The following is an 18477-nucleotide window of genomic DNA, read 5'->3' as shown; positions in this document are numbered from 1 at the left end:
ACGTAAAACATTAATGAAAAATGTGGCCCCCGTTTTAAAATAGATCGGGTTAGGGATAGGGACAGGGTTAGGGTTAGGATCGACCACTCAAGACTAGCTAGCGCGGACGCGCGACTGCGCGTTCGGGTCCGCGCTGCTTTAGTAGTACCGAATAATTTTAAATAAAATTTTCTAATTATATGTCTCAGATGCTGTTGATTATGTGGGAAATTAGATTTGCAAAAAACAAAAAAAAATCAAATTGAGGGGAGGAGGAAGGCAAAGGTAATTCTCGCACCTTGGCTTTTTCTCATTCGTTTTAGTGATACAAATTACAGTAGTGGTGAAAAATAAAAGGCCTTTCGTGATACTCTTACACCAGGGATGTGCCATCTAGTTAGGCAAGGTAGGCATTGCCTACCTTGAATAAAATAGATCGATAGCAGCATTTTCCTTTTATGGCAAAATATGCAACTAATTCAATAAAATTATGAAGGTTACTCTGATTATTAAAATGCAAAATATTTTATTTTTTTGTCGATGAGGTAAGCATAATTTTTCCTCTGCTTTTCAATCTTGGTATTTAAGCTACGCATAGAACTGCTGTAGTACACATGCCATGTACATTCCTACAAACAACGTTTTCTTTATGTGCTATAAAGGCAGATAGAAATCTGCTTACAGCTCAGTCACGCACCTGTTTCGCTTATTTTTTACTACATAAAGGTTACCAACTTCCTACCCTGAGTAATTACTAATGGCACATGCCTGTCTTAAACCCAGGAACTTTTCAACACACCCCTGTAAACTTGAATAAATTAATGAGTTCAATTGTTAATCTTAAATGTTTGCTTCTACAGTTTGTATCTGTAAAACCATTGTAAGTTTTCCATTGTTGAATTTTTTAAGTAACCCCTATAACTTACATTGTTGTTTTTTTTATTATTTTAGAATATCTGATGTCATTTGGGATACCAAGAGATATATGCTCCTTATCTATCATCTTTTGAAGACTGAAGAAAAATGTTATACAGAAGAGATATATAACACTGTTTATATAAATCTTTGGCAGAATTCCTTTGAACTCTTTGTTCTGAAATGAAACCATCACCAAAATTAATATATGTTTCTGACTGGAGTGCTAAAAGATGAATTTGTGTGCTAACGAAAATTGCATAAATTTATATGAGGCAACACGGGACAGAAATATAACAGTGGAAGTATTTGTAAGGAATAAACTCAAAGAATAGAAGCAAGAAAAAAAAAAATATTCATTGTGATTTAAGAAGAAAAATAATGGAAGAAAGTGAGAAACTTAAGGATGTGGTTTTTCCTGAAGGCATGATAAAAGAGAAAAGTAAATTGTCATATGACTGTGATACCTGTAAAAAGTCATTCTCACAAGCAGGTAACCTAAATACTCATAAATGTATTCATACAAGGGAAAAGCCATATTGCTGTTATATCTGTGGTAAATCATTCACTGGAAGTATTAAATTAACTAGGCATGTACGTATCCATACGGGGGAGAAGCCATATCAGTGTGATATATGTGGTAAATCATTCTCTCAAAATGATGTGTTAACAACACACAAACGTATTCATACAGGTGAGAAGCCATATCACTGTGATATCTGTGGTAAGTCATTCTCTCGAAGTTATCATGTAACTTCTCACAAGCGTATTCATACAGGAGAGAAGCCGTATCGTTGTGATATCTGTGATAAATCATTCTCTGTCAGCAGTAACTTAACTACTCACAAATATACTCACACAGGAGTGAAGCCATTTCACTGTGATGTCTGTGGTAAATCATTCTCTGCAAATAGTCACTTAACTACTCACAAACGTATTCATTCAGGAGAGAAACCATACCACTGTGATATTTGTGGTAAATCATTCTCTGGTAGTGGTGACTTCACAAAGCACAAACGTATTCATTCAGGAGAGAAGCCATATCACTGTGATATTTGTGGTAAATCATTCTCTGAAAGTTATAAAGTAACTAAGCACAAACGTATTCATTCAGGAGAGAAGCCATATCACTGTGATATCTGTGGTAAGTCTTTCTCTCAAAGTTATAACTTGACTAAACACAAACGTATTCATTCAAGAATGAAATCATTTCACTGTGATGTCTGTGGTAAATCGTTCTCTTTAAGTAGTCACTTAGCTGAACACAAAAGTATTCACACAGAGGAAAAGAGATATCTCTGTGATATCTGTGGTAAATCATTCTTCAAACGCCGTGCGTTAAATAGACACAAACGTATTCATACTGGTGAGAAGCCATTTCATTGTGATATCTGTGGTAAATCATTCCGCATAAGTAGTGACTATACTAAACACAAGCGAATTCACTCAGGAGAGAAGCCATATCACTGTGATATCTGTGGTAAATCATTCTCTCAAAGTAATAATTTAACAAAACACAAACATATTCATACAGGAGAGAAACCATATCATTGTGATATCTGTGGTAAATCATTTTCTCAAAGTCATAACCTAATTTCTCACAAACGTATTCATTCAGGAGAAAAGCCACATCATTGTGATATCTGTGGTAAATCATTCTCTGTAATTAGTAACTTAACTTCTCACAAACGTATTCACACAGGAGAAAAGCCCTCAAATTAGCGACCCACTTAAACACATATGTATTCAAACACGAAACAAGTCACATCACTGTAACATCTGTGATAGATCATTCTCTGGAGGCTGTCAGTTAACTAAACATGTATCTATTCATATTGAAGTGTAATTGTATCAATATGAAAATTCATAACGATAACAGCCAATATTTTAAGCTTTATCTATTGTTGTGATAGCTTTGTTGGTTTTAGCCTTACCAAGAACTAAGCTATTCATGGTAGCTGCCTTTTTCAGGCTGTCTTTTACATCTGTTCAACTTTTTCTGATGCCAACCCTTTTAGTTACCTCTCACAACATGCAGGGACATGATTCACTACTAAAATTCCGATATGAAAAATGACCTGCAAAACACCCATTGATAACAGTCAATGTATTCAAACAGGAAAGGCAACACAACAGTGTCTGGTAATGCCTCCTAACACTACAGTTTATAATATCACTACAACTCTATCTACACTGGTGAGATAACTTACCTCTGTGATATTCTTAATAAAAGTAATTTCTTCCAGGTTTTGAACTGAAACTGTGTTGAATCCAATATTTGGGAGGAGTCATACTTAATAAAGCATATATAAACACACTCACTTGCTGTTATCTAATGTTTCACTTTTTTTTGCTAAAGCAGTTGATGTTTGTTTATCTTCTTAAAAGTATTTTTTGCTACACTAAATCTGTAATGTTCTGAATGGTGAGTGAGAAATAAATTTTGATGTAACATAAGCAAACATCAACAGGTTTTGATAAAAGAAAGGATGTGAAATGCAGACAACAATCAGTGAGTGTTATTATAAACTTTATTATTAATTATGGCTCTTTCCAAATTTGACTAAAGTTCTTTTCAAAATATTCCATATAACATATTTCTGGAATTGAGAAAAGATTGATTTGATATTGTTGGTAAACTATTGAGAAATGTACTCTCTGAGATCAATTATATCATCACTGTACAATTGACATGTTTGATGAAGGAAGGGAATATACAACAAACTTTCAATAATTGCTTTTTCCATCTTAAATGTATATTTGAAATCTTGTCTTCATCGGTGCAAGATATATATCATCATCATCGTTTAACGTCCGCTTTCCATGCTGGCATGGGTTGGACGGTTTGACTGGGGACTGGTGAGCCACATGGCTGCACCAGGCTCCAATCTGATTTGGCAGAGTCTCTCCAGCTGGATGCCCTTTCTCATGCCAACCACTCCGAGAATGTAACAGGTGCTTTTATGTGCCACCGGCACGAGGGCCAGTCAGGCGGTACTAGCAACACCCTCGTTCAAATGTTGTTTTCTACGTACCACCGGCACAAGTGCCAGTAAGGTGATGCTGGTAACGATTACGCTCGAATGGTGCTTTTTATGTGCCACTGGGACGGGGGCCAGTCAGCGGCCTGAGACGATCACTCTCGGATGGTGCTCTTAGCGCTCTACTAGCACAGATGCCAGTCATGCGGTGCTGTCATTGAATTTGATTTCACTTGCCCCAACAGGTCTTCACAAGCAGAGTTTAGTGTCCAATGAAAGAAAGGTACACCTAAGTGGGCTGGTTACACCACTGGCATCGGCCACAGGTTATGGTTTCACTTGGCTTGCCGGGTCTTCTCAAGCACAGCATATTTCCAAAGGTCTCGGTCAGAAGTCATTACCTCGGTGAGGCCTTATGTTCAGAGGTCGTACTTCACCACCTCATCCTAGGTCTATCTCTTCCACAGGTTCCCTCAACCGCTAGGGTGTGACACTTTTTCACACAGCTATCCTCATCCATTCTCACCACATGACCATACCAGCGCAGTAGTCTCTCTTGCACACCACATCTGATGCTTCTTAGGTCCAACTTTTTTCTCAAGGCACTTATACTGTCGAGTATGCATTTCACATTACACTGACATTACACATCTATATATATATATATATATATATATATATATATCCTTATTCACATAGTTTTACATTGAAATTTAATTAAGAAGCAAGGGATGGGATCAGATGATTTCAAGCATTGTAGCGACAAATAGCTGCCTGGTAATTAAGTTTGTTTGGTATGTAATGAATTTTTATTGTTTTTATTTGATTTGTTGTGAAGTTAAATTGGTCCTACAAAATATATACAATTTTCTGTCTATATATTCATGTTTAAAACGTATTTCATTATTATATCTATAAAACTAGTTATAAATTAAAAAGATGTAATAGGAAAAATTCCAGTTGTCTTCTTGTTTAATATATCAACACTTGTTAGAGACTAGTAGTTCACTTAAATACATAGTGAAATGTGTAAATAAATCACTAATTCACAAAAAATATGTTAATGCAGCAATATTCTTTGGAAAACTTGGAATGGCTTATGTGGCAAATTTGTAAAATGTTGAATATTCTCTTCCTCCACCAAACGCAGTTATTGTGTTAGCAAGAAATACAGGAATCACAGAAGAAATATCTCTTTCTAGTATATGCATTGTCTACTACAGTCTGGTATATTGGTTTGCGTGATGTGGGTGTGACAGAAAGGGTTATGTTAAGTAAAGAAGGTTGAGGAGTTACGCAGGTATAGGGTTATAAATCATCTGACTACAGTAGAGTGAGCTTAAGATGTATGTGTTGGTAGTTATCAAACGAAAGAAATTATTTATTGTAACAATGTGGAATTAAGGTTTAAAATTGTTAGTTTAATGAAAGGTATGCATAAGGTTAGCAGTAGCAAATGAGTAAAAACACAAAGATCTTAAATCTTGTACATTGGCAGAGAATATCCAAAGTAGAAGCTAAAATATGCTATGTGATCACTAGAGAAGAATATTTAGTCAAACTTGTAATTCCAATTAAAATAGATAATGAAATTTAAAATTATGGAATAGTACAGAGTTCAAAAGTGGTAAATGTAAAATAGAGGAAGTGAATAAAGATGTCAGATAGGTACATAGAAAAATATTCATAAGAAGAGGTGACTAATAAGGTGGAGCTTAATAAAGTATAAGAGGTACATCTACTTTATGCAGGTGAGACATGTTGAGAGATTCAGAGCACTACATTTAGATTTGTGATAAAATTGGAACATCTTAAAGAATCTGTGGACACAGATGGTAAATGCTTCGTTGCGTTTATTTAATAATAATAGTGAATCAAGTAATAGAATTTGTTAATATTTTGTTAAACATAACCAACATGGGTAATTTTTGTCCTGGTATGGAACACCAATATCTATGATACACCAAATGATATTATATGGTACATTGTTTTTCTTAAGGTTCTGTATGTGGTTAACTAGTGAGATAGATTTATTGTGTTTATCAGATTTAAAGAAACTCAGGTGGGCTTAGTATCAGCACTTAAAATTGACCATGCCCTCAGTAATAGAGTTTTGTTGTATGCTAAAGGTGCACTTAAAAAGAATGTTGAATTATCTGCAGTTGCTATGTAGTGGTCCTGGGTATGACTGTAAACTGCATCTGGTACTGGGGCCCTGGTTCAGAGTTTTGAGGAGTGTGGAACCACCTCTTAGCCACTATTGTTCCCAGGTCTACTCTGACCCGGAGTAGTAGCACCTGTAAGGGTCCCAGCTATTGGTTAACTAGCATATCATGGAATTGCTTTGGAAAGAAGGTCACTGACAGACGCACCAATAGAGAAGAGACCATTCAACTCTTTAGAATCCTGAAAAGCACTGGGCTTGTGGTGGTTGTTGCACCAAGTTAATACAAGTTTGATGAACGAGGGGGAAGGGACTGGCTGTGCACAAACCATGCCCACTATTATAATATTTGTCATGCAAGTTGTTCAACAAACCAAGGTAGCAACATTATCACACTTTCTTCAAAATCCGGTGGTGATAGGGAAAGAAGCCACAAGGACAAGTTGAGAGTGCTACTGGACATCTTTAGCTTTGACTCTGCAAATAGATGGCCAAAGGACGATGGTTTTCTGTGTTTTGCTGAACCCTTTTTGGTCAAAGCAACAATAGAGTCCATACATATAAACAAGATGAGCTTCTTTCAGTTTCCATCTGTCAAAAAGCTTGGCAGCCCAAGGTATAAGTAGAAGACACCTAGGGTGCTATGCAGTGGGACTGAACTTGAAACCTTCTGTTGAAAGCAAACCACAGCCTCCCCTGCACCTATAGCAGAACATCTTTTCAAATACCAATCACCAGCATTTTGAACTCTTTGCACAAGTCTTTGAATTCAACATTGTCCATCTTCTTCTCTGAATTCTTCTTTAATAGCATCATCTTTCAGGCAAGTCACAACATCTTTGGAATGGTCAAACCAATGAATCTTATTTTCAGTTTTATAACAAACTTACTTTACATTTGTATGAACGAGATGATGGTCAGTCCAGTATTCAGCTCCCCACATAATGAGGACACCACACACATCATGAACTTCACACCTAACAAATATGAACAAATTCAATTCTATACCACTGCTTCAAGCCTTAACACATCTAGGTTGTTTTCTATTTATCTGCTTTCTGGTACATGGTGTTTGCCATGCACAACTCCAGCTCCCAGTATATTTGCAACAGTAATAAGCCATTACTTTCTAAAGTATGCCTAGGTTTGGTAATCCTTGCCAACTCCGGCACTGAAGACAGTAAGTATAACAATATTATCGGCACAAGGAATTTTGCAAACAAACTTCTTTAATGAAATATAAAAAATGCTAGATTTTCATCTTCAGAGGAACCTCTGGTTGGAGAGTAGACACTCACTAGAGTAACAAATTTGTTGTTTAACAATGGCATCATCATTAACATGGCTGCTCTTAGAACTTATAAACTATGAAATTCTTTACTGCAACTGCTACATCAAGCTTTCCTCTTGCACCCTTCAATTGTTGTTCCTTTAAAAGGTTTAACCACCACATTATTCTGTAACGTGACCCCTCTTCAGAGATTCTTGTTTTAAACAACACCATTACAGCCATGTTATATAGATGCAGCTCCTATGCTACAAAGACTGGTCTTCTTTCAGGCCACATTGAAGAGGAGTTTACCATCATCGTTTAACGTCTGCTTTCCATGCTAGCATGGGTTGGTCTATTTGACTGACAACTGGTGGACCAGGAGGCGCCACCAGGCTCCAATCTCATTTGGCAGATTTGTAATGTAATATTCAAGCAATCAATATTTAAATGTCTGAATATTCTTGAAGTAGCAAGGTGATGGCTGGGTTTAGCCTGCAATGCCCAAGTTTGCCTAGTGTCTTTCACTATCTGTTCCTGAGCCCTTTTTGCATTATTACTCTGTAAGGGAAGAGTTATTAAATTAACAAAAAATAATGGTACTCATTGGTGAATCTTAGCATTGAGTTGCTCAGTCAACATCAGCTGCTTGGGGAAGAAAAATTAACACACTTGTCCAAGATTGAATGTGTGTTTATAGGTTTTATCAATTATAATTCCTTTCCAATATAACAATAGTCTCAGATCAGAACTCTTGCACAATTCAAAATCTGAAACAAATTGCTTGTATTAAATGTCACAAAGGTGTATTATTTCACCAATGTAGATGTTTTTGGTACGATATAAACTAGAGTTTTGGGAGGCTGTTGTTACAAATGTTTCTCCTTGCCTTTGTGAATGCATTTACTATTGCTATTTTTAATGGAAGGAATTATGACTAGACCATATCTCTGCATACTGTAAGAGGTTACTAACAGGTTATGGCATTAAGAAAGGGCAGCCTGCTGTGATTGACACCCTAAAAAAGTGAGCCACAATGATTGGCATAGTTATTGCCATGGCCCCCAAGTCCACTAGGCTAACACCCAAATTTAGGTGGAGTTTAAGGTGTATGTTATGAATTTTCTCATTCATAAAGACACTGCTATATAAATTCATCCATGTCTATTTAAGACAGTATTTTGAGAAGATGACTTTTTCCAGATTTGACGGTCATATGGCAACTTATCTCTTTTATCAGATCTTAAGGAAAACTCAATTCTTTAAAGTTTCTTCTTTCCACAATTTTCCTTTTCATATCATATATATATATTTTTTGTTATAGTTTATTTCTGCTGAGTATGTCTTTTTAAACAACACTTTTACAAGTTTGTTCAATCATTACAGAAGCTCCTCTTATAGATACCTGGGTCATTGATGTTCAGAAATTTAGCTAATAGTCTTAGTTCGGAGGAAATATTTCACAGGAATTCTACCATAGATTCATAGAAACAGTGTTATATGTCTGTTCTGTATAATATTTTCCTTTAGTATTTAGAAAATGATTTACTGAGGACATATTTTCAGTTATGGCAATGTCATCTGATATTCTGAAATAATGAAGGAAGAAAACAGCTTCTAATAAATACAAATTCAAAAGTGGAAGATTTATTGTATTTCTTTAGAGAAAAACATTTACCTGAACTTTTTCATTTATCAAAGTTCAGGTTACAGAAACTTGGGTGAATCAGACATATTTGTTAACTACAGCTACACTTCCATATTGTGTAACATTATATATGCCAGGATGAGTGGAGAGTTTTTTTAAATTTCAAGTTATAATTAATAGCCCTAACAAATTACATGCAAAAAGCATTTATTTGGCAAAATATATCCCATATTCTATTGTCTGTTGCTATTGTTCCACACTTGGGTTGTAATCTGTTGATGCAAGAACTGGGGTTCCAGCCCCTCAAATTTGCACCTAACTTGAATGTTAGGGGATTGTCATGTAGGAGTGCATGTCTTCAATTGACCAATGCCGAGTAGCAGGCTTTCAAAGCATCTTGTACTGCAGCTGAGACAAACTCAAAGTGCAACATCCCCTCAACCTGTTCAAACCACTCTTCTTTGACAACAGATTCTGGAATGAAGTGACTGATTTCTCTTATTAGGATTATGAAAATAGATTCATTTTTCATCTCCAGTTACAATTCAGTTGCAAAAACAGGCATCTCAAGAATTTGTTAGCAAATGTTCATATGTTGAGCCTGGTCATTGGTCAGTTCATAAGGAACTTCTTGACAGCATCTGTTCACAAGACTGAACTTGTAGAGGTGTCAGCTAATAGTGCTTTGTGAAGAATTAAATTCTGCTAACAATAACATAGGCGTAGGAGTGGCTGTGTGGTAAGTAGCTTGCTTACCAACCACATGGTTCCGGGTTCAGTCCCACTGCGTGCCACCTTGGGCAAGTGTCTTCTACTATAGCCTCAGGCCGACCAAAGCCTTGTGAGTGGATTTGGTAGACGGAAACTGAAAGAAGCCCGTCGTATATATATGTATATATATATGTGTGTCTGTGTTTGTCCCCCAACATCGTTTGACAACCGATGCTGGTGTGTTTACGTCCCTGTAACTTAGCGGTTCGGCAAAAGAGACCGATAGAATAAGTACTAGGCATCCAAAGAATAAGTCCTGGGGTCGATTTGCCCGACTAAAGGTGGTGCTCCAGCATGGCCGCAGTCAAATGACTGAAACAAGTAAAAGAGTAAAAGAGAATACAGGTGCTTGAATGTTGAACCATTTCAAGCAAGGTCTCATCTTGTGTTTGAGGCTGGGGTCACCTTTCTTAAAACATCTGGACCAGTTTTGTGCCACATGTTCATTGACAGTTTCTCAGCCTTCCACATCGTTAATTTCTTTTACTGCTGCCCTTACACTCACTCTTTTTCCTACAGGTAGTGCAAAATGGCTCTAATTGCAATTTTTTCACCTCTCATTATTAAAGTTCTAAAACAAAGAATGAACAATTCAGCAATGATTGGACAAGTTATATCAAATGAATGATATACAAGTTGCCAAAAATATCAGTGGAAATCTGAAAAGACTTTTGACTCTGCCTGGTATCAAACCAGAGAATATAATGTACAGCAGCATTCTTCTCTCTCCAGAAATATAATTTGAATTTGTTGTTCAGCTCCAAGTCAACTCTGAGCAGACGTATTAAAAACATTCCATTCATGAACATCCTGTCTTTGTAGGATTGTATGTCTAGGGCTACAGATTTAAAATTGGTGCTCAATTTTTAAAAGGCAAAGGAAAAATTTGAAATATGTGGCTGTTATTTCTTCTAGGTCCTGTGAGAGCTATGATAAGAACCAGGTTGTTTTCATAGGTTCTACAGTTTTTATTACAATTCGAAAATAAACATTGACAAACAAAGAAAAGACAAGTGTAGGAAAGAAAAAAACATTAACAAAAAATATAAGAGGCATGTCTTCATAAGTTTGCTACCCAGATGTAATTTTAGGTTCAGTCCAAAAATACAGTGCATTTAGCAAGTGTCTTCTACTAAAGCAACAGTGAGTGGATTGCATAGGTGAAAACTGTTAGTGTTGTGTGGGTGTGTTCTCGTTTTGATATCATATGTTGGATCAACCTGTCATTTGTCTACTATCTTCATTGGAAACCAGTGAGGGTTGATGATAGAAAGGGCATGTGACCACAATAATTCTTCTTAAATCTTGTCTGACCCAAGCAAGCATAGAAAAGGGAATGTTTAAATGATGATAATGATAACAGTTGTTTGTTCTTCATGACTTGGCCTTTCTTAGCAGGTTCTTCTTTTGCAGAACATTATCATCGTTTTAACACAAACCTGTTTCATAGCAAAGTAATGGTTTTGGTTGACTGTTAGGTGACTATTGGCCAGCCCAAGGTTATAATAGCAGACACTTGTCCAAGATGCATTGCAGAGGGACGAAACCCAAAACTTGCTTTGGAGGCACACTTTCTCGTTACCCAACCATTCAACCCAGTTAAATGCTCATATTTATTATTTAATTTTTATGAAATCAATTATTTAATGCTAATTGCAACATCTTTGAGTGTGTGTATATGAAATTGATTTTCATTTGAATTGAAATATGATGACAATGCACTGTATTTATTTGTGTTTACCAATCCTGGTAGATGGTATTTTGGAATAAAAGCCCCATGCCTCAAGGGCAAGAAAAGAAATGGGTAGTTTGTTTTGTTTTTTCATTTTTTTCTTATTCTTGTATAGTGAAAATTACAATTGTTAATTTTTTTGCTCCTCTCACCCCACTTGCATGCCCTTTTCCTTTCCCTTAATCTTAGGGCCTCCGTACAGAAACTGCCTCTTGTAACCCTACACATGGATCCCTGACTAATATCACTTTGCCACTTCACTCATTAAATATGTTAAGAATAACATAATTTATGCTTTTTTCTATATGTAGGAAGGCAGTTGTGGAACATGTACAAAACAGAAGGGACTGCATGGAAATGACATGAGGCATAACTACAGTTTGGTGCCCCACATTAGGCTGTTTCTTAACTTTCTGAAAAAGAGATATTCTTGTTAATTAAACTTTGCAGAGATGAATTTTTGAGGGACTAAATAATGATTATCTTCATTAAGAAATTAGGAAAACTTTTTTGGTGGGATTTCCAATTTTTTTCAACCCCACTCCAATTTTGTTATTTTCAGCGTCCTTAACTTTAGCATTTTTCACAGTTTTTTTAAAGAAATCTAGACATTTAAAAACTTATTCCTGCAAACTGTCATTTAAAAATGTGTGTTTTAATGAGTTATGAGGAAATAAATTCAAGGGTGGGACACCAAACTGTAGTTGCGTTCAAAACAAGGATCACATAAAAATGATATTCTACCTTCCCCCAGTTTACAAATAAATCATTTTACGTGATTATTGAGATGAAATAGAGTATGTGAGGAGTTTTCTTGTTAAGTGTGGGTGGGTCTGCTAAAGACCTTCATATCGCCAGGCATCTCGATGCCTGGTCATTTCCTCTGTGAGGTCTAGCTTCCTGAGATCAGTCATTACCACTTCATCCCACGTCTTCCTGGGTCTCCCATCCACTTTCAGTGATCAAAGAACTCTGTTGACAATGAAAGGTCACTCTTTCCAAGTAAAATGCAAATTGTATGATGCTTGTGTAGATACATGGTAGCAAGATATGGGCACTGAGCCCAGAGGAGTGAAGCTGTTATGCTCTGCTGGATGTGCAATGTTAGTGTGCATCTTATCTATAAACTAGTATTTCCATCATTTCCACCGCATTAACTTCTACCTGCTTACTCCCATTCACATTCTTATGAAAGTGTCCCCCCCCTCCCACACCCTTTCCTATGACCCACCATCCATGTCCTCTCTTGTGCAACCCATGCCAGCAGGGAAAGCAGATACTGAATGATGGTGATGACATATCTTATGGAAGCAAGTAACACTTCCTTCTATAATCTCTGTGTTTATGGCTGCACAGTGACATTATCACTGACCTCTAAGAATACATTTTGCAACTATTTACTTCCAACGACAAATTAAATAAATCTTTTCTCATTTCCGCAAATACTCACAAGAAATATATAGGAAAGTGGGTTATACATCATTAGATGTACACCTGACTTTCCTATATTAAATTAGAATTGAACGGAACGCAGAACTCCAAACTATCAACACAAACAACATTTATTCATGGTGGAAAATATACATCTTTACTCTTGATTGTTGAGACGTCTTCGGTGTACGTTGATGTGAGCTGTCTAGCGTGAGTTCGAAAGATGGAGAGACAGCTAGACACGTCCTTGCTCAATCGCTGGCCAGCAAGAAAGAGACAGAATAAAGCGGGAAAGCTTGGATGTTAAATTCCACGCATGCGTGAGACTACGCGTGCGCTCAGCGTTACTACAAATATATATGGATATTCTGAGGAGTCATGATGAATAAAGCCTATAAGCATATTCACTAGTTGTTGCTTGTCTATATTTAGCTTCTTTTTCTGAAGTTATTGACGCTTATTATCTCTGAAAATATTTCCTTATTTAACATTGAGAAGGCAACAGATTGGTTTCAAAACAATTCCACATGTAAATTCTTGCACAACAAATTCAAAGTCTAGAAGAAATTACTTTTATTAAAAATACTACATTGGTATGTTATCTCACCAATGTATACATGGTTGTAGTGATATAAAATATAGTGTTGGGAGGCTGTTATCAAACTCCTTTCTTATCTAAAAACATTTGTAGTTATAGATGTCTTTATTCTTACTTTTTGTAAAAGAAATTTTGAGAGTAAATCATGTCCTGGCATACTGTAAGAAGTAAATAAAAAGGGGTTGGCATCAGTAAATCTCAAACAACCTAAAAAATGGGAGACATATTGAGTGGATTTGTTATTGGCATGGCTAAAAGGCACACGGTTACCCTTATACATGAGTAGATATGTGTTTATTTAACTTACGACTTTCAGAGAAAGATTTACCACAGACATCACAATGATATGGCTTCTCTCCTGTATGAATACGTTGGTGTTTAGTTAAGTCACTACTTTGAGAGAATAATATACCACAGATGCCACACTCATATGGCTTTTCCCCTGTATGAATACGTTGGTGAGAAGTTAAGTTACTACTTGCAGAGAATGATCTACCACAAATATCACAATGATGTGGTTTTTCACCTGTGTGGATACGTTTGTGACAAGTTAAGTTATAACTTTGAGAGAATGATTTACCACAGATATCACAGTGAAATGGCTTCTCTCCTGAATGAACACGTTTGTGTTTAGTAAAGTCGCTACTCCCAGAGAATGATTTACCACAAATATTACAGTGAAATGGCTTCTCTCCTGTATGACTACGAATGTGTCTAGTTAATGTACCAAATTTGGAGAATGATTTACCACAGATATCACAGAGATATTGCCTCTCTCCAGTATGAAAACTTTTGTGCTCAACTAAGTAACTACTTACAGAGAATGATTTACCACAGATATCACAATGATATGGCTTCTCTCCTGTATGAACAAATTTGTGTCTAGTTAAGTCACTACTTGCAGAGAATGATTTGTCACAGACATCACAGTGAAATGGCTTCTCTCCTGTATGAATATGTTTGTGTCTAGTTAAGTGACTACTAACAGAGAATGATTTACTGCAGATATCACAATGATATGCCTTCTCTCCTGTATGAATACGCATGTGTCTTGTTAAGATACTACTTTCAGAATATGATTTACCACAGATATCACAGTGATATGGTTTTTCTCCCGAATGAATGCGTTTGTGAGAAGTCAAGTGATAACTTCGAGAGAATGATTTACCACAGTCATCACAGTGATATGGCTTCTCTCCCGTATGAACACGTTTGTGTGTAGTTAAAACAGCACTTTGAGAGAATGATTTACCACAGATATCACAGTGATATGGCTTCTCCCCAGTATGAATACGAATGTGCTTATTTAAGTCAATATTTTGAGAAAATGATTTGTCACAGATATTACAGCGATATGGCTTCTCTCCTGTATGAATACGTATATGTATTGTCAGGGCAGTACTTCCAGAGAAAGATTTACCACAGATATCACAATGATATGGCTTCTCCCCCGTATGAATACGTTTGTGTTTAGTCAAGTTACCTTTCAGAGAGAATGTCTTTTCACAGATATCACAGTCATAGGACAAATTCCTTCTTTCTTTTATCATGTCTTCAGGTAAAATCAATTCCTTGAGTTTCTCACATCTCTCCATTATTTTCTCCTCAAATCACTGTGTGTGTGTGTGCATATATATATATATATATATATCCAAGTTTAATTTGCATGCAAATGCATCTTCTCAACACTCCTGTCAGATATGTATGGAAATTTTGGTAATAATCTCAGGCCAGAGCAAATATTTTACTAGAATTCTATCATAGGTTTATAGAAACAGTATTATATATCTGTTCTCTATAACATTGTCTTAAATGATAAATACTGCGGATGTATCTTGTGTTATCCCACTGTCGTCTGATATTCTGAAATAATAAGGAAATAACAGTTTAAGATAAAGAAGCTGCTTTAAAAATACAGATTCAACAGTGGAAAATTTATATATATTCCATTGATAAGTTATGAGAAGCATTCTGTTGTGGGGCACTAAACTGTAGTTATGGCTCATGTTACAATGCAGTCACTTTCATTTTGTACTGGAGGTTGTTAATGCACATATTTGACAACTTTACTGTATTCCTGGGTATGAAAAGGTCATAACCCATGTTACTTGTTAACATATTCCATGAGTAAAGCCTTTAAATGTTAATAAATAACTACACAGTAAAGTTGGAAAGTGATATTAATCAAAGAACCATGAGTAGGGTTGCCAGGAGGAGGAGTTTTGGTAAAGAGCTCCCTACATTATGGGAAAGGAAAAGGGCATGGAAATGGGAAAGGTGTCAAAAAAATTAAAATGTAAATTACTTTTTGGATGTGAAAAAGATGTTAAAGATATATTTTTTTCAGTCATAATTTCCACTGGATGAATCACGGGAGTAAAAAAAAAAGATAAAAGCAACTTTTTTCTTTTCTATAAGGCATCATCACCATTTAACGTCCGTTTTTCCATGCTGGCATGGGTTGGATGGTTTGACAGGAGCTGTCCAGACTCCAACTGTCAGTTTTGGCATGGTTTCTATGGTTGGATGCCTTTCCTAATACCAGCCACTTTACAGAGTGTTCTGGGTGCTTTTAACTTGACACTGGCACAAATGCATTTTACATGGCCTATGACAGCGATTTTACTTAGCTCAACATGTTTTCTCAAGTACAGCAAATCGCCACAAGTCTCACCAAGAAACAAACATTCGAAAATTTATAATAAAGTATTGGTTTTTGAACATTTCAGTGGTTGGAGTGTATTTCAGAATATTTCTTTAACTAAAACACACAACAACCTGATGTGGCAACGATGGACAATGTAGAAGGTAGCTTCCATAAGTAGAAATAGCAGCCAAATATCGCACAAATTATAGACATCTCTCTTCCGTAGCTAGAAATAGCAGCCAAATCTCGCATAAATCACAGATATCTCTCTTCCATAGGCAGAAATAGCAGCCAAATCTAGCACAAATCACAGAATCTCTCTTCCAAAGCTAGAAATAGCAGCCAAGCCTCGCACAAAGCATAGACTCCTTTCTTCCATAGCTAGAAACAGCAGCCAAATCTCGCACAAAGCATAGACGTCTCGCTTCCATAGCAAGAAATAGTACCTAAATCGCGGACATTTCTCATCCATAAACGATTGGGGAGACAAAGAATCGACACGTCAAAAACAGAACGTCTACAGAATTAAAAAGACTGAATATTTTCGTGGTTTAATACTTACGGAAATGTCTTATAAAGGGCAGAGTTGTTACAAGCGAGCGTAGTAGGTGAACAATGTATAACAAGTGTGTATTATAAAGCATTATAAATGTATTCATAACCTCAAGCACCTGACACAAATAATTTGATGCCAAAATGGAAACAGAAGTACGCATAGTGCGCATGCGCATTTTTTGAACACGGTTTTCAGTAGCTAACGATTGTTAATTCCCTTTATGTTTTGATTTTTTGTATTTATGCTGTCTTGTTTTCTTGTGTCCATACCGGCATAGCACCTCTGGGGTTATTTGCAGAAGACAGTTCGACCGTGAGAAAGAGTTTCGGATCTGGACTCTGTTGAATTTTCTCTGATTTGACTTGAATTTTTCCAGTTTGTTTTTCACCACGGTTTTATTCTTTGTAAGCCTAGCACTTATTCTATCGGTTGCTTGTTGCCGAACTTCCAAGTTACGGGCAGGTAAACACACCGACATCGGTTGTCAAGCGATTGTGGTGGGGGGACAAGCATCTATTAAAGGGAGATAACAAGATTTCGCGAAAATATTTTATATAAAAGGTACGCATGCGCATTAAATGCACTTCCGTATTGTGCTGCAAAATACATCTAACTTCTCGTAATTAGCACACTTTTATATAATTATAACTACAGTATCCTTTATAAAATAATAACGTAAGTATTGATGAAAATATTCCATATTTCAACACTATTGGGTCTTTGACCTGTCGATTCTTTGTGTCTCTTCTACCTTTTATGAATGAGAGATGTCTATGATTTGTGCGAGATTTAGCTGCTATTTCTAGCTATAGAAGAAAGATATCTGTAATTTGTACTTGATTTAACCGCTATTTCTTGTTACGATTGAGTGATATCTATGATTTGTGCAATATTTGGCTGCTATTTCGAGCTATGGGTCAGAGATGACTATGATTTGTTGTGTGTTTTAGTCTGAGAATTATTCTGAAATATACTCCAATCACTGAAATGTTTAGAAACCGATACCTTATTATAATTCATCAAATGTTTGTTTCTTGGTATAACTAAGAATGTGTCCCCCCCCCCCCCACTAGCAATTTTGTTTTCGCATAACTTTCTATAAAATTTGTTCTCAAATAAACTTCTGGATGAAGTTGGTACTGATTATATTCCATACACATCGATTTTGCTTCCACATACTCATATATTACAATTGTGCTTGTATGCAAATATCATATCTCTCTGTATATACATGAGAAATAGGCTTACTTTTGCGTTGAATACATACAGTAAGTAATGTATATTTCAATATCAATTGATTTCACGCTTTGCATTACAAACATTACTTTTGGTAATCTGAAATGGATTTCAAACTGTCTCTAGGGTAGCCTGAACCTAATTTCAAATTAACTCCTGCACTGTTCACATTCTCTCATTTCCTTAAAAAGATAAATTATGATGCTTACAATTTGTAATATATTTATAGCATCAATGATGGATAACATTGAAAAGTCTAAAGAAGTGACCTATACATCATGGGAAAGACATGTCTATGATTTGTGCGAGATTTGGCTGCTATTTCTAGTTCTGGAAGAGAGATGTCTATGACTTATGCAAGATTTGGCTGCTAATTCTAGACATCTCTCTTCCATAGTTTGAAATAGCAATCAAATCTAGCCCAAATCATAGACAACTCTCTTCCATAGCTAGAAATAGCAACCAAATCTCGTGCGAATAATATATATCTCTCTTCCATAGCTAGAAATAGCAGCCAAATCTCGTGCGAATAATATATATCTCTCTTCC

The 18477-nt window shown here is 36.1% G+C and overlaps 3 protein-coding genes across 4 annotated transcripts in view; 2 read left to right on the top strand and 1 right to left on the bottom strand.

Moving 5' to 3' along the window:
* Positions 1-11529, top strand: part of LOC128251148 (zinc finger protein 429-like) — a 12752-nt gene extending 1223 nt beyond the window's left edge. Inside the window, exons 2-3 of one of the 2 annotated variants that reach the window (XM_052977614.1) lie at positions 189-264; positions 931-11529. In XM_052977614.1, the coding sequence (XP_052833574.1) occupies positions 1276-2616 (1341 nt within the window). In that variant the 5' untranslated portion in view covers positions 189-264; positions 931-1275 and the 3' untranslated portion in view covers positions 2617-11529. The remainder of the gene's footprint in view (positions 1-188; positions 265-930) is intronic. The other variant, XM_052977613.1, reaches the window with a different exon arrangement.
* Positions 11530-13447: 1918 nt separating this feature from the next.
* Positions 13448-17132, bottom strand: LOC106873069 (zinc finger protein 271). Its single transcript, XM_014920284.2, has 2 exons — positions 16699-17132; positions 13448-15352 (listed from the first exon to the last, which is right to left on the bottom strand). The coding sequence occupies exon 2, from the start codon at positions 15082-15084 to the stop codon at positions 13762-13764; it is 1323 nt and encodes a 440-aa protein (XP_014775770.2). The 5' UTR covers positions 15085-15352; positions 16699-17132; the 3' UTR covers positions 13448-13761.
* A 39-nt stretch (positions 17133-17171) lies between these two features.
* Positions 17172-18477, top strand: part of LOC106873072 (zinc finger protein 91) — a 9494-nt gene continuing 8188 nt past the window's right edge. The window contains exon 1 of the mRNA XM_014920288.2: positions 17172-17367. The gene's annotated coding sequence lies outside the window, so the exon portion shown is untranslated. The remainder of the gene's footprint in view (positions 17368-18477) is intronic.

This window comes from Octopus bimaculoides, chromosome 28 (genome assembly GCF_001194135.2).
Source record: "Octopus bimaculoides isolate UCB-OBI-ISO-001 chromosome 28, ASM119413v2, whole genome shotgun sequence".
Classification (NCBI taxonomy): domain Eukaryota; kingdom Metazoa; phylum Mollusca; class Cephalopoda; order Octopoda; family Octopodidae; genus Octopus; species Octopus bimaculoides.
The sequence above is the reverse complement of the archived record's forward strand: the minus strand, read 5'-3'. Positions and strand labels throughout refer to the sequence as shown.